Here is a 20,347-nt window from a genome sequence, read left to right as displayed (position 1 = left end):
TAAGATAAAAATACCTCAAACAAAATCATGAGGAGGAAAAACGAAGCAGGAAGTTATCCCTCCGCCACCACATGAAGCAGCGCATTCAAAATGACTGTATAGCGAAATCGCAAGACTGACAGACTTTAGCCTCTCAAACTGTTCCCCTCCAAATCAAGAAGTTTAAAAAAATACTTAAAAAAATCAAGCAAACATTCTTTGCAAATTCACCTGTGTGGTTTTATTCAAAAACTTTCAGTTACAAGACCTCAAACCATAATTCATACAGTTGAATTTTATCAGTTACAGTTTAGAAAAGATATAAAATTGCCCTTGAGCAAAGACCCAACACAAGGTATACTTTCAGCACTTATGGACAGTTACTGCTAAATCAAAGACAGAATTAATAAGGATCTTCAATTTCAAAGCACAACTTTAACAACAGACTGTGGCTGGGGCTCTCTGTTTCAGGACTCCTAAAAATACACAATAGTATGCTAATATATATACGTCAAAAAACTATAAAGCTAATAACTAAATGATGTTAGTCATGCAACAAGTTTACATTCCTAAACATATCATTTAAGTAGGGTTGCTGACTCATTAAAACTTTTTAAAAAAATGCAGCTTTTTTGGTACGCGTACAAGTCATTCAAGTAATTCAAGTAATACCTACTGAAATGCATTTTAGAGCAATTCAGTTTCAAAAGTTAAAACTTGTATCTTACCTCAAAAAGGACTGCAGCATAAAACCAAGTGTTTAAGTTCAGTTACACAGTTCTACAGACACATATTTGTTTTAGTCTCTGTTCCAGTCTTTGTTCCAGTCTTATTTAAACCAGCAAACAGCTTGTTGGGAGATGTACCTGACCCAGTCTGGTGATCTGTGCATTTCCTAAGGTGGAAGTGTACTATTGTGAAAAGAAACATTACCAGAGATGCAGTAGAACATATCTTTTCCATGGCTACATTCCTGGGGATGCCAGATAGTCAAAACAAGCCCAACAGCCATCACTAGCACCCCGACAGCAAGCAGCAGGCAGGATAAGATGTTATCCAAATGGTTCCAGGGCTCCTTGGACAGCCTTAGGTAACAGGCTGTTGGGATGATGAAGACGAGTGGAGTGGCACTGAGAACTCCCTGCATTGTGGAAATAATAAAAACCTGGTAAGAATGTATAAGGCCATCTGAAAACACAAGGGTCCACATATTTTTTAAAATAATTAATTAGATTGAAGCAAAAGCAAAGCTGGAGAATAGGAGCCTTTTTCAGTGTTGCTAGACAGAAAATTTTCCAAGTTATAATTTGCAAAAATATCTATGAATGCATTTGAAATAATTCAGGACATTTACATATTAGTATATGATACTGCTAATATAGAATGATATTTTATGTTGCAAGTACTTCTAAGTTAAGGTAGCCATGAGGATTATAGAAGTTTGAGCTCCAAAAGAATGGTAAAAGTCAAGTCCAAGTGAAGTAATTCTGGAATACTCTAACTGTGAAATATTTAAGATGATTCTATGTAGAGGTTTAGATGCATTACTTTTATTATTCATAAAAATGGAAAGACTCATCATGTAGCAGTTCAAAGAATTGTGATCAACCATACTTCTGTACTTATGGCCTAATTCAGGATAACTTCCCTATGCCTTCAAAGCTGCCTTTGAAAGCTCTCTTACCAAAAATTCAGCTCCTATTTAAGCACTCTCTTAGATGTTGACAAACATAAGCACAAAGCTTATCTGCTTTCTGTTTCTTAACTGCTTATATGCGCCCCCCGCCCCCCACCAAAAAAAAAGAGCATTTGGATGTAGAAATTTTGAACATCCTGCTTTGTTTCAATTGGTGAGGTAGGAATCTGCCCTACTGCCTATCTTTTTAATCTCAAAAATATTTTTATGGTAGAAACTATTAACAATGATCAGCATAGACATAAAAAAAATAAATGAACACACCGACTATCTTTTTCATTTAGAAAATGAGCCTCAAACATGTGAAGAAATGGAAACCAGCATGCAAGTAAAAGAATAGTACATGTAGGTCTGCAGACCTTCCACTTCTGCACACTCCCAAGCAGTTTCCTTAGTGATTTACCAGACAACACACACAGTGACTTGTGCTTTGTTTTAGCACCAGAAAGCTAGGAAAAAGTAAGCAAGGCCTGAGGGGCATCAATAGTGCTATCGTGGGTGAGCAGCCAAAGACAGCCATTTTGTTGGTCCTGGAGCCCGTTTGGAAAATACGTCTTTTTTTTCCCCTCTTGTAAAGCCTGCTTCCTCATTCTTTTCCTCCACTGAGGCAAACAAGACTCTGTGAACAATCTTTTAAGTGCAAGGGTTATACCCAAGAAGTACACAGCTGTATTGTCAAACGCCTCCCTGCCCCCAGAAAAGCCCACAACACATGAGCTACCCCCGAAATGCCTGTTACTACATTTCTCCTCCTAATCGAAATCAAACTACTGACTACTGAGTACTGTCTCAGCCTGTCTGGGAAGAAGCACTGCATTCACGGGATGCTTACTTTTCATGATTGTTTACAACTCTTTGAGTTCAATGCAATAGGAACTGCATGTATTTGATCATGCCAGAAAGACTAACTGGCAGTTTCCTAAATAGACGTAATTTATTCTTACTATAAAACATTTCTACTAAAAAGAAAAAAAAAAGGCTGCCAATAAAGTGTTTTCTCCATTTTCCAATTTTTATACCCTGAAGTATGAGATCCCCATATGCTTCATATTATCAAAAACAGCTGGCCTGAAATTGAATGTAAACTACCTACACAAACAACTTTTGTCGTAAAAGTAGATTGGAAAATTTGTACCCATTTTAAAGACTTCTTTTGATTCAAGGTACATTTTTTGCCCATAAAAATTGACTCCATATGATAAGTCCATTCTCTTAACTAACAGTCTAGGACTTCAGTAGAAAAAACTGCAGCTCCAATCAGCAAAAATAAGCTTAACACCTTTATATAGCTTTTTAAGACAAGAGGCACTTCGAGGCCTGCTTGGTAAAACTCATCTCTGCTGTGAGGCACTGTCAGACATGGGCAAGTTTGGCATGTGAAACAGGTCTCTCCTAAAATCACACACATAGATTGAGATTACCAAATCTTAGAGCACATCCTAATGACTTCTTTGTGCCAAAGGAGAGGTAAAAATAAAATCAAGCAAACAAAAACTGCCCACAGAACCAGAAGTAGTGACAGCACAGAGACAGGAAACGGGATGGAGCAAAACTGAATAATCTGCCTGCTTCAGAGAAAGGGTCTAGAAAAAGAAACACTGGATATAACCCTGCAGTATGAGGTAGGATGGATATTCTAATGACTGTCACTGCAGTGTTAAAACATTTAATAGTCTCAGCTACTCACCTTATCTCCAAATTGTGATCAAAGTTCTTCATGTGAATTGAATTTGTGTTCCTGAATTTCCTTTCTCCTTTAATTACCTAAAGCACTAAATTATTCTTTTCTTCTCTGACAATCCCAATCAAATATCATACTGAATTAAACAGACTTTTAGCAGAGCTGTGAATTTTTCAGAGTATGCTTTATTGGAAAGAATGATTTATTAAGAATAAGATAATTCAGGTTCACTTACATTCAGCTCTAAAACTATTCCGAGGCAGTCATATACTAATGAGATAGCCGTCGCCACCGCAACGATAAGTATTGTCACAAAAATATGGAATATTGTTGACAGGTTCCCATGGAAAAACACATTAGCAATCACCTGAAAGAGAACCAAGTTTGAAATTTCACTTTTGCTCTTTAACAGTTTGTTGCAAATCTTCTAACCTTAGAAAACTAAAGGAATTGGTGGGAACATCCTGACTCAACTTCACCTACCTTGCTTCAAGAAAACCTCTTCATCTTCTTTCAAAAATAATTAACAAAAGTCCTACCAAAATCATAATTTCAGGGGATAGTTACTTCTTTCTCATTCCTCTGTGAAAGAACTAAACTACTTGCAATATCATTCTTTATTGAAAAGAAGCATTTCCTAGATGGACGGACTTCCTTCCATAGAGCAAAATTAGCAAGCATAGTAAGTATCTACTATAAGTACCACATCTATTACCTACTATAAATCTACTAGATATCTCCTATAATTCAGCTGTTCTAAACACACTGACCACAGTAGAAGTTATCCTGATATTTATCATTAAATGATTATTAGTATAACACTGAATAATATTATAATAAGTATAATGCAGTATTAAAATGTTAGGATCCAAGAAGCGCGTCTAATGCTTCATGTCCATTAAATACAATAGGAAAGGACAGGCTGGCATTTCTTGCGCATCCCCCATCATCTGTAGCCACAATACGGCTGTTACCTATTAATAGTGCAGTGAACAAGTATCAGCATTGTTAGAGGGGGGTGATAAAAGCTCACCTCTCTGGTCACAAAGCATTCAAGGGGGAAGGTCAGAATTACAGTAACTCCATAACAAAATCTTCCAAATGTAGCAAGGTTGTCATCTCTACAGTAGTTTTCAAATATATCTCCTGAAGCATAACAGAACATCAATTATTTTCAATTGCATGACACTCCACAATTTCAAATTGTTACTTGCAATAACAATTGTTAATTGCAAGTTACTGGAGCAACATTCTACTGATACTTAAGACTTTCTTACCTACTTTCATTACACTTATCAAGAAACTATAGTTAGTCACAAATTACATCCAGTAGGAACTCTCAACTTGACCAGACAGTAACAATGTTTTTATTTAAGTTAGCATTTATCTTAAAAAATATTCTAATAAACGCATGGTGATGTTTATCACATGTTAGCTTTCTCACAGAAGTCCTTTGCAGTGATTTGTTATGCTTGTTATTTAAGTCAGTAACAGATTAAAAAAAATTGTAGGTAAAACAAACATCCACTTTTTAAAAAGTTATTCTTAGGACAAGAATAATTGCACAAGAAAGACCAACAAGATACCTCTGCAGAATTGCATTTTAGAGTGGCTAATCACACATAAGCTGTGTAGCAGATGCAAAAAGATTCACTAGGTAACAAAAGCCTGGCTAGCGAGATCAAATCACTTTGGTCAGTATTTACACCGAAGAGCCTGGAAAGATGATTCCTGAGACAACAGAAACTAAGAGAGTGACCTAGCAGATCTTTCTGCCTCTAATTTGTATTACACTATCTTGATGATTTATTACTTTCAAGAACACAATCGTAGTGAAACAGCAATCAGCTGTGCTCCAGAAAAAAACATCATCAGAAAGTTTTGAGAGGACAGCTAAAAAATAAAATGGACTCTATTCACAGTATAGTCTTATGCCAAAAACCAGCTGCAGTCAAGAGCTTTCTACACTAGAAATGTCTCAATTAGTTTGCATTTAAGTTGACTGGAAAGTTGCATCTATGACGGTAGAGTCATTCTCCTTCATAAACAGCACAGGGGGAAAGGAGGGAACTAGTTCCCTACCCCTCACCTCTTTTCTCAGTTAAATTCCACAGTTTATCCCAGGAGGAAAAAAGCTAAGAAACCATCTCCTACAGCTTGAAATAGCACTATCAATAAAAGAGAATCTGAGAAATAATGCTCATACAGTGTGTTTTAGTATTTTATGCTAATATACATTGCATTAATACAGTAATAAACAGACACACAGAGAGGCGATAGTGGCATTAATTGCAGCCAAAATCTATTGTAAAGACAGGAAACATCTCTAAGAGCTGGAATGCTACATTAACACAGGCAAGAAATTGTAGAAGAAAACATATAGAAATAAACGTCAGACACCTCATAGAAAAATGTAGTCAATTTTTGCTCTTCGTGCTCTGTTAAGAATATCATGCAGATAGATTATGGATGTTTAATCCTCACAAGTCTTTGGATTATGGAAGGATCTAAGGCAGAATTTCACCACTGAGGCTTACACTTGGGAATTTGTTACTTCTTACCATGCAGAAAAAAATGCACAAGTTTGTTTGTTAGATACCTACAAAGAAGGTTTATCCTAGCTGTTTCTTTCCAAGCGTAATGGCTTTGGCACTTCTGCACCTAATAACATATTCTCAACAGAATTCAGATCAGGAATAGCAAAACATAAGGATTGCAATGAACATCAAAGTAAGTGCATTGAGCAGTTTACCTTCTGTGTACTCTGCAAAAGTCATATATCCACAAGCAGCAAATGCTACACTGATAATAACAGCGAGCGAGACTGACACGTGTGTGATTCGAGACCAGTTCTTTAAAGTAGGTTCTTCCAGAGAGCCATAGATTAAGAAGCTGTTATGGTGGCAAATGAATGCTGAAACATACATCATAATTAAGCAAAACCATGAATTTATGCATAGGTATATGGAAAAAGAAAAATAGCGGAGTTCATATTCCAAGGTAGGAGAAATACAGAACAGAACCCGCTCGCTTCCTTCCACATGAGGACATTAATCTTGCGGTCAGTAGTAGCAAAGGTAAGCGGCTTGAACTTGTATTTACTTGTTTAATTCAGTGAAGATTGATCTTTTCTGTTCAGCCTGATGTGATTCCAATTATGCTATCCTAACATGCCACATTATTTCATCCCAGCCTCCCCTATCCACATGTTCATTCCAACTTGCACCTTCTCCCATTCTCCTCTTCAGCACAAGAGCCCTGCAGAGCTTTTGAACTATTTGCAACTCTGGACTTCCTATGACCTGCTAGGGAGCAGCAGATAGAGGGAGGCCTCAGACCGCTACAGCATTTCCATGAAGTAGTGTACCAGATAACCAGGTGAGAATGGATTTTAGAATGAGGATAGTGTGAGTTGAGATTCATCCGAGAGCTTCACTGTGGTAAATAATACGTGCTCTCTAGTCAATCTGTGTCTTCCAGCGTAAGGCTTTTCTGTCAGAGGTTATCTAAGAGAAAGAAGAATGCTCACAGCCACACCAGTTCACACACAAATCATACTAAACATATTGCTGTAGTTATCTCAAGATAGGAATTATGAACTGAACATTTGAGCTGCACTCACAGCTGCTTTGCTACAATCGCAACAGTCTCTACAGCAGGATAGAGAATGGATGGGGATAAAGACTTAAACTGTAACACGTTGATTCACCTAATGATGACTTAAAGTCAACATTTACTTTTGTTCTTAACCAGCTTAACATCAAAGTGGAAAAAGTAACATACAATTCCCAACTCCAAAAATACTGATTCTGTCAGTCTGAAGACTGAAAATACAAGGAACTGACTTACCAAATGACATCACCCCAATGGCTTGTACTGCATTTGATTTTGCAAATATCCAAGCATTTTCTGATTTGGGTCTAAAACAGATATTTGTTTTAATAAATTATTCAACTATCACTTATTAAAATAAAACACTGCTGTAATAAAAAACTGCTAGTCACAGCCTCAGATCTCTCCACAATAGGCCACAATGTTCAATAATATAAGTCAAATACTGTTAAATGTCCATCTCCTTTCCTTTGTTTCAGTTCAAGTTTCAGGGACAAGTTTGTATGGCCAAAAATAAGAGCCTGTTTTAAGTTCCGCAATCGTAATTCTTAAAGAAAATCGCTAATAACCTTAGTTAAAATTCATTTGCTGCATTAATATCTCTGACTAAATAACCAAAATGTAAGAAAGATGAAGGAAACACCTATTTCCTGACTTGCAATTTTCTAAAATATCAGGTGAAGTTCACAACCTTATTTCACATTTTACTGAATGCTAAAGCATACATTACTAGAGTAGCCTGTGCTGACAAAGTTGACTGCTGCTAATCTTGGTTACTCTGTTTTCATTTAGAAGGAAAACTCTTGCCACTTCAGACCTTAGCTATTATTTTCTTACCACCCTGCAAAGCAGAGACTATCAGGACAGCTCCCTCAAGACAACAGCAGCAGCTTTCTCTCTCCCTCATTTGATGATAACCAGCTCTTTTTTTCCTGCCCCACTTGAATACATTCTGCTTGCTTAAACACGGTGGTAATTGAGTATCTGTGAATGATGAAACTGGCTAGATGTACAAACAGGAATTTTCTTTCCTTATTGCTCCTCACTTAGTGTATAAAACAAGCTATGTTTGCAAACACAAAATTATTTACTGTTCCAGAAGAAGCAGAAGGTAGATGAAATGCAATGGAAGTCAATAGGAAGAAATGTGATTCTAAGTGTAGTCATTGAGGGCTGTAGCATCTATAATACTCAGTAGAAGTTGTAACACAAAATAAAAGTTGAGAAGTAATGTGACTCCTGGAACAAAAATAAAGGACTGACAAAAAGATGTTCCACAGGACTTCTTAGTCAAATGAAGTCCCCACTGAAAATAATACAAGAGCAAATTAGATTGACAATTTGCGCTGTCTGTAGGAAGGTGATGAAGTTGCTTACTCCATCTTAAGTATACTTAAGAGATACAGCAAAGAAAGATACAGGAAATCTGCACGTGAATCTGAAGAGCATTTTGAGATGATTACTGTTTACCTATGCTAGAATAGTGGAAAAGTAAAAAGTAAAAATGCAAACACAGAAAAAAACCCAAGTGAAGATTAATATCCTTTCTTGCAATAAAAGCTACATCATACAGATCATAAGCAAGACCCAGGGAAATGTCTTTGGCAGTCTAGGGTAGCAAATCTACTTCTTTTTGTCAAGCATTTACAGTAGAGTATCACAAGACCTATACTATGCAGAAATCTGCTCTGCTATTTATGTAGAAATGCTGCCAAATATGAGACAGAGTACATCAGAAAAAAAAAACAAGTAAAGACCTCAATCTGGCTAGCATATATTTGAAAGACTCACTGAAATGAAAAAGTGCATTTGCAAATAGGAAGAAGTAACACTTTTGACTGTTGGGAGCTACATGCTGGAATCAACAGAAGAAACCACTGTTCTGGATTAAAGATCATGGACAAAACGGGCAAATTTAGGTTCAAACTGTGATGACTGATAACGGATAAATACATGACAAATTCAGGTTTAATGCAATGATTTAGACATTTAGGAAACAGACTAAGCATAAAACCTGGGTTCAGTTCAACTGCAAAAATATGGTAGCATATCCTTCTCCTTTGATTTAAACTTTAAGAGTTACAGACACTGAATGTGATTTCATCAACACTGTGGAAAGGAAAAGATTAATATTCAGGTAAACCTTGAATTTCATATTAATCAAAATCATTTTTGTCATTGAGGAACAAAGAGAAGGTTAAATGATATTTGCCATAGGCCCACTAAGTTGCAGGTGATTTAATTCCCCTTTCTGCTTAATGAATTACTTAACAATTCCATAAATAAGAGGTCTTTCTTTTGGTTTTTAATTTCATCATACATTAAAGTTTACCCTTGAATCTTCCTTGCTTCTAAGTAATCCAATAATAAACAATTTTCTACTTTCAAATTTTCTTTCCTTAAAACTTGGTGTTTCATCCCTGTGATCAGCTGCCAGTTGAGTAATTTTTACATCCCATCTATGTGTAACAGATGCTCTTGAAGCTTTTCCTGCACTTACTTATTATGCAGACATTGACATCAAGGCAGTCTTTCAAAAAGAGCACCAAGTCCAAACGACGCATCTTTGCAAGTTACATAAAAACCTGCCTTCTGAACCAATGAATGTTAACTTCATCTCTGAACAAGCAAGTTACCTTGTGCAGTATTACCCAATCCACAGTTTGACCCATTGCTTTGGCAGTACCTTTAGAAAGACACCCAGCTATGAGCCGATAGAAACAAAGTATCATCTAACTGTATTCTTATCCAAACTCTAATCCATTCAGGGTAAGCTCTAGATTCAGAACACTGCATGTTAACTGCAGGCACATCATGTTCTTCAGACAAAGATTACCAGAATAAGATTGATCAAACACACAAGTACCTCTGTTTCATATTTATCACGAAGAAGAAGTAAATCAAGTAACACCCTCTTAATAAATACAGTATTCCTTTCCTGCAGACTAACCAAAAAGTAACACTCTCATACTGTCCCTGAAGCAACTATATTCCCAAAGCAATTAAAAAGAATCATCAAAATCAAAACATCAAATCACTTCAAGTAGTAAATTTTTTTCTAGTGGTCTACTTCAACACAGAGGACGTTTCTGGGAGAGAAAAAAACATTTTTTCTGGCCTAACAATAGACATTGCCTTCCAGTAGAACTGTACTCCATTTCAACAAAAAGGAAGTTTTAAGATTCCCAGTTAATAGCCATACCTCTCCAGGGGGAATAATCTTCATTTTGAAGGTCTAGAGTAAAAGGTGGGTAAAAACTGATTACTCCTCAGAGAGTTGTAATCAAAGGGGGAGGGATTTTCAATGGGATTCCACTGAAATATGACCTGAGCCCAGAGAATGGTTAAGGTTGGAAGGGACCTCTAGAGATCATCTAGCTCAACCCTCTCTGCTCAAGCAGGGACATCTAGAGCACATGACAGAGGGTGGCATCCAGGTGAGCTTGGAAGATGTCCAGAGAAGGAGACTCCACAACTTCTCTGGGCAGCCTGTTCCACGGCTCTGTCACCCTCACAGGAATGTTTTTCCTCACACGGAGACGGAACCACTCTGAATACATTCAGTAATAATGTGGAAGCTGGAACAAAAAGTACAGATTGTATTTGCCAATACAATCATGGTAAAAGAATCTGCTTCTGGCAGCACCGGAAATACTATGTAAATTAGTCTAAAAATAAAAACTGCAATCAGAAATAGATAGTTTGCCTTTATTGAAATAGTTTCACATTTGATAGGAGTGTTTTAGCTAAAAGAGATAAAACAGACACCATAGGCCATGAAGGAAAGAAATTAAGATTCTTACAAGTCAATCACAGAGAGAGGAAAAAAAAAAAGGCAAGCCACTTTGGCTAAAACACTTCAATGTTAAATCATCTTTTTCAGTAAAATGCGGAGTGCTAGAAAACCATTTCACATGTTCACTCAATTGCTTCCCTCGAATGACCAAATAGTATTTTTACTAGTGTTCTTCACTTTTTCCTTTTCCTCATTTGTATTCAATTTTCATTATGAAGTGATTAATAAAAAAGTGGTATGTTCCTAGAACATTGTTTTAAGATTATAGACTATGTGTCAAAAATGAACAAAAATAAAACACTTCCAACTACTAAGCAACTTCACATACTAGGGATGCACGTAAGGATAAAACCTGCAACTTCTGACTCACTTGCAATTTTTTGAGCGTTTTTTGACTTTAGCCCTTTTCACTCCTCAGCTGCATAAAATGCAAGTACTGCTTTTGTAACTCATTTCACACTACTATAATTACAGGCCTGTTTCTTAAGTATCTATGTCTCTCAAAAGTATGTGCATATACATAACAGTCATGTAACAGGTTATATGGCTTAGAAATCATTTTGTGACAAGTGAAAGCATACTTACACTTGTGGACTGAATGTTACTGTCCTCACCATCACAATAACCAGGATGACAATTGTTAAAATCAGAGAAATAAGAGATACCTGTAAGGAAAAAAAAAATACAACTTTACTTTGTGAGCTCCTTATGATTTTCCTTTTTTTAGCAGCATAATCCGCTTTAAAAAGGAACAATACAATAAACAAGTTTCTAAATACTAAAAATGTCAAATAGAGTAGGTTGTCCTACAGTTCCTTGTTTTCACAACTTGCCTATTGCAATGGTATTGCTAATTCTAACCCACTTAAACACTTGCAATCAACAGTGCTCAGTATTTTGAGATCATGCCCGTATCATCAATTACCCAGTGATTTCTACCAACAGTAAATGGAAAATCCAACGACTCATTGATTTTTCTTTGGATACCAATATATACTTCAGACTTTCCAAAACCTTGATATTTTCTGGGACAGAAGACAGACTGAACTTATAAAGTATATAGTGATTCCAGTCAGACGTAACATAACGCAAACACCTTAAATGGCGCTTACGTTCTAATGGCATATAGAGAAGGACACCAAACCAAACAAACAAAACCCTTAAACAAACTGCTATTTACCTTCCCCAGTTTTGCTATGTCACGATACAGAGATATAGGTAAGGTAAAGATGATGGTGGTAAAAAGAATGATAAAACGACGGTCACCAAGTACATTGTCTGATCCAACTAAAACAAAAAAGAAAGCCGTATGTTATTTCTCTCAGAAACTGAAATGTTTCTCTCAGAAACTGAAATGAGAAATAAATTAGTCAGATTTGAAAGGCTAGTAGTAGCTCACTCTGATTTTGACTATGTTTTTATCTCCTTTATTCAAGCTGAGCAGTACTAAAACAAAAATTAGGTATTAGTTAAGCTTAAGGAAGACATACATAGTGTGAGCACAACCAGAAGAAATCTGCAAACTCAAACTAAGCACATAACAACATATGGGATATAATATTATATCAAACTGGCAATTTGGCATTTGTATTTATAAGTAAAGAACATAAGAGATTTCATTTAGGGGGTTCTCTAGAGCACCTCCTTTTTAATGTTACTTAGCACAGTACAGATTACCATGTATAGGTATCCAGGGTATTTGTAATAGAATCCTACTGACTTCAGGAAATGTTATCTACAATTTTTTTTTTTTCGAGCCAATAGCAACTGAACTGAACATGTGTCTTGGTTCCAGGCCGACTGCGATGATTCATGGATTTGAATCAAAGTTGGTGAATAATTTTGTCTGGAAAGTGATTTGCAAATGACACAGAAAAGCTACATTCAGTTCCCTTTTTTCTGCAGGAAATTGTAATGCCTCATCTCTCACTCCTCGGGCAAGCATTCTAGCAGCCAAGTGAAAAGCTATACCATGCTGAGGGATCCCCTTATTACAAAAGTCATTTTAGATATTCCTTGTTCTTACCAGCCTCACTGAAGAACAGCGTGTGACAGAACTACTCACACCTTGCAGGCTTTATGCACCTGCTGTAAATTATAGTGCCCTTAAAAAAAAGCTAAACAGTTCATACGAATTCTTGTTTCCACTTCACTGCAGATGTTCTTTTTAGTTTAATTCAGCAGTGATGAACATTTGAACTTGGTCAGCTTTGTACTAAAGCAGATGACAAACATACAAACAAATTGCTCAGCTGGTTCTGTGAAGGAACTAAAGTTCCCAGCACAGGAATGCTAACAAGTATATGGTATATGAGGTAAAAATCTCAAAACACCACATCTGTTTTTACAGTGAATATTTAGAAGAGAACTAAAGCTACCTATGCAGTTCAGAACTACCTAAACAGATATGCTGAAGTAAGCATTGAATCTATTTCATTATTTGCAAATAAACCAGAATTAGTTATTAGATGAATACCTGAACTGTTTTTAAAATGATGATTATTTTAACAATTATCCATAGAATATGACAGTGAAGTTAAGCATGTTGATGATCTTATAATCCTGCTACGGAGGAAGACTCCTTAGATTTGCTTTGTATTTTCCTGAAGCAAGAATCTTCTTCACTGACACAGGGTCCAAAGACAACCAAGGGCTGGGATTCACAGCTTTGCTTCGACAAAAAGGTCCACCCCCAAAATACAAGTAAGAATTTTAGATCCTCATGAATTCAGAGTTCACAAAGAAGGAAAACATCTTAATTTAAACTATATTTTAAAATAATTCATAAAGTAACGAGTAGATAAGCTTTCCGTCTAACAGCATGCAAATCCCTAAGCATTTTCACTACACATTTTCCCGTTTCTCAAATTCATAAATGCACCTTACCTCCAGGAATTCGCTGAAAAACTTTAGTTAAAGTATCTCCTGTTATTATGTTGTAACTAATCATAGCTTAAAAGGAAAAAGCAAAGCAAAACATTAATTAGTACAAGTCAAATATAGAGTACTCAAGCATTTGATAAGGACTTAACAAGCACAGACTGTAGACATTAGAATTATATGTCAATATTCCTCTTGTATAAACTGGCTAGCACCAACAATTTTCAAGTTTTAGGTTTAAAACAAACAAACAAACAAAACAAAAAATCAAGAATTCTTTAATGCTGCTATTTATGCTTTTTTAACAAGTAATAACTGAAATAGAACTTTAAAGAATTTTAGAAGAACTTTTTAAAGGACTTTAATTCCTTTCTAGCATTAATAATTATTGGGGTCCTAACATTCATATTTCAGCCACATAAAAAATAGACATTTGTACATTAATGTATGCAAACATACATGTATGTGAAATATATATACATATGGTCTTTAACCTTTGTATGTTCATATAGCATACATATATATACACCTGATCATAAGTCGCACAAACATTTTCACACCAGTATTTAACTCATTATTTCTAAAATAAATTCAAGCACAAAAATATGCATAACTAGTTCTTTGCTAAGGGCTGATATCTTTACAACTCTTTTCTTAAAAAAGCAAGAAGCCAACAGAAATGGATTTTAAAAAGTGATTATTCTACTTTTAGTGATATACCTTTATACGGTAATTAATGTGAAAATGCCACATGGTTGCCTGCAGTAGCAATAATATTGCTTAAGAATTTCAAACACTTACAATGACACTAGATTGATTCTTCTTACTGTAGGAATTTTGCTCTGGGGGTCCTACAGAGTCACTGAATCCGATCTTTTATTATTTCAGGTCACCACCTCTTGCAGTCCCATGAATTACAATATCAAGCTCATTTAAGATTTGATTTATTCACATTACTACTTTAGGGGAAAAATTCAGAATATATTTTTTTCTAACTTTCAAATTAATTCTTGCTCAGATTATACCTGTTTGTTATTTCTCCAAATAGGATAAATTACTCTTCTTCCTCACCAGTGCCTTCCTCCATTCTTCTCCCACCATAAAGAAATAAATTGTTTAAGCTTTTCATTTGTGTAAGCAAAACAAGTCAATTTCTTCTACTTTTTCTTGTACAATGAAGTCTTGGCTGCCAATAGTTTATTTGGCATCAAGCTGAATTCAGTGCTTTTGAAGAATAATGATAACGCTCAGTGATATCAGTTTGATGAGGTCCAATCAGCGGCTTATCATTAGTACATGTTAATACTTGTCTACGTATTCTGCAAATATTAATCTGATATACTCTGAAAAAACACATTTCCCTTTTCTTTCCAGCAAATCAAATTTGTGCTATGTAGCTAATTCTACTAGAGTCTCTTCTTTGCTATTTCTGATACCTACTTTCACTATTAATCTTTAAATCATTCTTCAGTTCTCAATCACTTACTTAACACAGAAATTATTGAAGGGAGATACACATGCAGAGTGTCTCTTTTTACAGATTTCTTCATGCTTAACTGCTGAAAGGACAAAATAATGGAAAGTTTAAACATTTATATTTTATATGATCTTACCAATAAATGGATATAAAAACTGAAGAGTTGAAAGAATTAAATAACCTGTAAGACCATATGTTTTTCTGACCAGCTCTTGATAGGTAGTTGTACTGGAGAGGTTTCCTCCTTTGATCAATAATATAATGGAATAATCTGTTAAAATATAAAGTTGTTATTAAAAATGGTAAGTTGGTTACTCTTTAGTTTGTTCACTTAAAAAAACAAAAAACAAAACAAAACAAACAAAAAAACAAAACCAGAATCTGCAGACAGGGAAAAAAGTTGCATTGGGAAAAGCAGGGAAGAGAAGCTTCCTTATAAAAGATTTCCACCCACCAAAGCCAGAAGCCATGGGTTTATACTGGAGGGAAATTCCAGCTTTCATGAGTTTAGACAGCAAAAGTAGCCTCATTTTCACTGGTTGCCAGTACGGTCAAAGGCAGTAAGAACTGTCATGAGCACCAAAACCAATGAAGATTCAGTTAACAATGTGGTGAACTTCTGAACAAATGGTAAATGCCACTATATCTTCAAGTGCTGTGGAGCATGAAATTGTCTATGTTTTGGCGCTAGAGCTCTGGATCACTTAGTTACTCCGCTTAGTCAAGTTTGCAAAAGAAAAGGTTTGGTCTGTATTCTGTGCCTTCTCTATTACTGGCCATAAAAAAGGGTATTTTAACCATTTTTATTGAGTACTCTTTGGAATAAGACATGCAGAGTGATTTATTAGGAAATCCAGGGACTGAATGTCCTTCAAACTGAGCCCCTTTCTTGTATTAGGCAATGTGCATTAGAGCAGAGCTGAGATCACAAGTAACATCACTCCTTGATTGAACCTCAACCTTGTATGAAAAATTCTAGTCAGTACTACTGTTATTTCAAGTTCAAGTAAATCCTTGAGTGCCAGGAGATTTTCCAATCTGGACTAGTTACAGCACAGAATTTATTACCTTACTGCAGATATGTCTTGACAAATAGTAGCTACACTTTTTCTATTTCTCATCCATCTGTCTTTCTTTCACCTTGCTTGTCATCTACGCTGCTTTCTGCTAGCAATATCAGGGTTTATTATCTTCTAGGAATGCATGAAATTGTGACTCTTGTTTAAAATTCTGCCAAGCACGGCTGTAAATTGTGCATAATTCAATTTCACATAGCAATTGTGAAATTTTCATAGTTGTTACAAAGGAGATTTCTACTGTATATTAATAATAATAAAAAAACAATCCAGAGAGATTCACCTAAGCAAGGGCGATTCTTGCACAGTATAACCTCACTTCACGACAATTAGCAGCAGACAGAAGCAGAAATACAGAAAGGTTTGCTATCAATTAATTGCATGCCAAGACGATCTTGCACAAGAAATATTACTTTCAAGCAGGAGATCTTAAGTTCACAGAGCTTAGAAAACACATTTATAATTAAGTAACCTAATAGTTTGACAATTTAGGACTGATCGCAGTATCATTCAAAAACGTTCCAAAAAACAAACAAAAAATAAACAAACAAAAGAAACATTCATTATTTAGTGAAGACTGGGGAAAGCAAGTGTTGATGTAACATACTTTATCCTACACTTGAAACATTTTAAGTAAGGAAGTAATAACTAGTAAATAGATTTTGCACACGAGCAAATTATAAGACACTCAGAATCATAGCACATCCAAGTTTTATTTCTGGGGTACATGCGAAATATAACCTATCTAGGTTAACCACCTAACTAGGATAAAACCAGTGGACTATAAACATGTAATTATGAAATACAAATAAAAGCTATTCTTCCAAATGTCACTTTGACCTAGTCTAAGAAAATAGGCTTCACCAAAAAAGACATGTTGTACAAAATAATGCTTAACTGCTAATCTGCTCAGGGGATTAATGAAATAAGTGAAAAAATCTTCATTTTTATTTATTCATAGGTATACTTTTTTAGCTTTCATAATGTTCAAAAATGGCTAACCTATTCAGGTCTAATTTCCATTTTACAATAGAAACTGCTTTTACAGTACCTGTGATATAGGCAACCCCAAATAAAAGGAGTACTCCTAAAGGAAAGCCAGCTTGCTTCATTGAATATGGCAACCCTGTGAATAACAAAACAATAAGATTCTGTAAGAACCTACCCAAACACTCCTTGTATGTGATGACTAAAACAAAGCAATACTCAGATTAAAACAAACAAAAGTCAAAACAAATAAAATACAATCCCTCTCTCCCCCCAAAACTCTATCACTCTCCCAGATTGGACTAAGTCAGCAAGGCTTCTCAGCATACTTCATAACCTCAAGAAAAAAAAAAAAAAGGATAAAGAGTTTCCCAGACCTAAAATTCAGCCAGCACCCGCTAAACCAGAGGGCCAATATGGCAAAACAGTCAGTAGAAACTTTACTACAATGATACCTTTGATGTTAACTGACACCTCTGCATCCTCAAGTAATAGAGGATTATATTTAGGATCAACAGCAGAAAACCAAAAGGATAGTTTATATTGCCGGAGAACTGGATGTACATATAAGAAAATATTCATCAGCCTAGAGATTTATACTCACCTATAACGCCTGATCCTATGATTGAGTTAATAATGTTAAATCCAGCTGATGCCAAATCACTGTTTCCACTTTTATTTCTGGGTTTAACAACCAGGGCTGTTTGGTCATTTGTTTCCATCTATTTCAGGAAAACCACAGCATTATACAATGCAAAATAGGTGAGAACAAGGAGTTTACACATTTTTAACACCGTCAGTGCAAGACCAAAAATTTTAATGTATTTGCACAGATTCAGATTTGTGGAGGTATCTTTATACACAAATCCTCTTTTGAGAAAAAAGAAGTGTCAGGCATCTGATTCCCTTATAAGTCTGATCCATAATCTTCTGTAATAAATTCTTCTCTAAGCGAATATAAGCAGAAGAACAGAGACATATAAATACAAGCTTAGAAGCAGACTATTACATAAAGACTTTTTTGTTGATGCTTTGCTCCAAAAGCAGCATATGGACAAACTATATTCGAAAAAGATGTTGATTAATCTCACTGGTCAATAAAAAAGTCCCTGAATCAGAAAAAATATTTTAATAATTATTAGAATATGGCAGCACCTGAGGGTGCTCAAGGTTTTACTAAGCAGTTTGCTACCTCAATCAACAGTTTAGTTTATTAGGAATACTAATGACCCTGTAAATTTGGTTCCTATGAGAATATCTGGTTTCAAAGTAAATTTCAAGACAAATAGATCTGTAGCCAATGTCTTCAGAAAACCAAATTCTTATCTTCATATGTATCTCCTCAAAAGCATGTAGTGATCCTCTACTTAGATCACCACTGTATTGACAGAGAATATGTTAATATCTTTCATTAGAAGGCTAGTATTTGAAATGGCATTTTGTGATTCAAAGGGAAAACATATGCATCATTAAGAAAATGCCTTATTTTCTGCAAAAACAGGAACATACTGGTTTCATTTTCATCTCTAATCTCATGCATGCAGAAACCTGTCTAACATATATAACAAGCAGTAGAAATTGAGATGCCCTTAGAAAGAAAGAAATTGAAGCAACTGCTAAGTCTTAGTCTGTAGATGGTATAAGCTAACAAGTATAATAATGTCTCAAGAAAAGCTAGGTATTTACATGGAAACGTAAATCCTTATGCTGTACTAACATAAGGATGCTGGTACTACTTCATATCAGAAGCCCACATAGCTCGATATCCCCTTTTCAAAAATGATCGATGCAAAAGGCCTAGGGAAGAGTAGAAGAACAAGAAAAATATATTGTTAGCAAATGATTTGTATAATATTGTCTCAAGTTACATGAGCAAATCTTGAACCAGCAAGGTTCCTGGTGCATGATATTCCTTAATAGATTTCCCCTAGAATTTTCGCCTTTTGAAGCCAAGTATGCTTTTAGTTTCTCCTACATGAAGACTAGAGCTCTGGAAAGCGTATGCTGAAGAACCGTTGCGGGACAGGCTAGCGGGCTGTGAGGATGACCAACATCACGGGAGAAGCATCGGGATGCACTTGCCCTTCATAACATCGCTGTTGAGGGAACCAACACCAAACGGCCGCCCCAGCGGAGGCTCCTGCCAGAGGGCGATGAGGGCCATGGCCACCAGGCTGATGGCAGCGGGCCCATCAGGAGGTGGGATGCTTGAAGCTTGGTGTCCATGTGAGCCTGGTTTTTATCAGAGTCAAACGGCCATCGCTCCATAACCTTTGGAGCCAACCAACACATTTGCGAATTTTTCTTCCTCCCCATCAGCGGGCCCATCAGGAGGTGGGATGCTTGAAGCTTGGTGTCCATGTGAGCCTGGTTTTTATCTGAGTCAAACGGCCATCGCTCCATAACCTTTGGAGCCAACCAACACATTTGCGAATTTTTCTTCCTCCTCCCCCCCTCTTTTTTTTCCCCTTCTATGGTACTTATGGCACTTTCTACCTCACACTGCTCATAGGAGTGATCCGAGCACTCCAAGTTAGGGAAAAAAACGCACAGAAATGAAGCTGCTGCCCACAGACGCCTCGTTAGCACAGAGGGGGAAGCCAGGCTGCTGGACACAGCCCGTCAATACAAATCCATCAAAAGCAAACGCCACCGTGGCCGCCCAAACTGCACAAGCGGCCCCGGCGGTCCCTCGAAGTCCCCGCCTGGCTCCCGACGACGGGCAGCGGGCACTGAAGTGAAGTTAGGGAATTTCTGGTACGTTTGCCTGGCCGCGGAGGGCCGCCGTCCTCCCCGCGAGCGCAGCCCGGAGCCCGCGGCGCTGATCCTGCCCCCAGGTACCTGACGGGCAGCGGGCGGCGGCTCCTGCCCACTGCGCTCCATCGCCCGAGCTTCCTTCCCGGCGACACCGAGCTGCCTCTGCGGCGGGGACCGTGCCCGGCGCAGTGGGGAGCGCGGCCGCCTCTTCTGAGCGCTGCGGATAGCGGCGGCGCCGGGCGGGCACAGGCCGCGCCGCCCCTCCCGGCGCCGCCGCCTCAGGCGGGCGTGGGGGCGGGCGCAGCGGCACGCGGCTCCTCGGGTGGGTGCGAGGCCACCCCGGAGCTGCCTCCACAGCGCGGGGAAGCGCAGAGCCAGGTCGCCCTCTCCGTCTTTGGCAGCTGGT

At 37.0% G+C, this 20,347-nt stretch overlaps 1 protein-coding gene across 1 annotated transcript; it reads right to left on the bottom strand.

The window, feature by feature from the left end:
* Positions 1-871: 871 nt before the first annotated feature.
* On the bottom strand, positions 872-20,067 carry SLC38A11 (solute carrier family 38 member 11). Its single transcript, XM_010221165.2, has 12 exons — positions 20,026-20,067; positions 17,789-17,906; positions 17,249-17,323; positions 15,258-15,392; positions 13,651-13,716; positions 11,945-12,051; positions 11,350-11,429; positions 7,206-7,276; positions 6,109-6,270; positions 4,390-4,502; positions 3,592-3,723; positions 872-1,120 (listed from the first exon to the last, which is right to left on the bottom strand). Exons 1-12 carry the CDS (start codon positions 20,065-20,067, stop codon positions 875-877), a joined length of 1,347 nt encoding a protein of 448 aa, XP_010219467.2. The 3' UTR covers positions 872-874.
* Positions 20,068-20,347: the final 280 nt, after the last annotated feature.

This window comes from Tinamus guttatus, unplaced genomic scaffold (assembly GCF_059628265.1).
Source record: "Tinamus guttatus ecotype Peru unplaced genomic scaffold, ASM5962826v1 Tinamus_guttatus_pri_ptg000060l, whole genome shotgun sequence".
Classification (NCBI taxonomy): Eukaryota; Metazoa; Chordata; class Aves; order Tinamiformes; family Tinamidae; genus Tinamus; species Tinamus guttatus.
Note: the sequence above shows the minus strand (reverse complement) of the source record. Positions and strands in the feature narration are given on the sequence as shown.

Bases quoted from the DNA above. Each gene is read 5' to 3' on its own strand.
- SLC38A11 (XM_010221165.2), bottom strand. From the start codon at position 20,067: ATGGAGCGCAGTGGGCAGGAGCCGCCGCCCGCTGCCCGTCAG. The intron at 12,052-13,650 runs GTAAGGTGCATT...TTTTTGTTTTAG, and splicing joins TTTTCAGCGAATTCCTGGAG to TTGGATCAGACAATGTACTT. The intron at 4,503-6,108 runs GTAAACTGCTCA...GTTATGCTTCAG, and splicing joins TTTTGCAGAGTACACAGAAG to GAGATATATTTGAAAACTAC.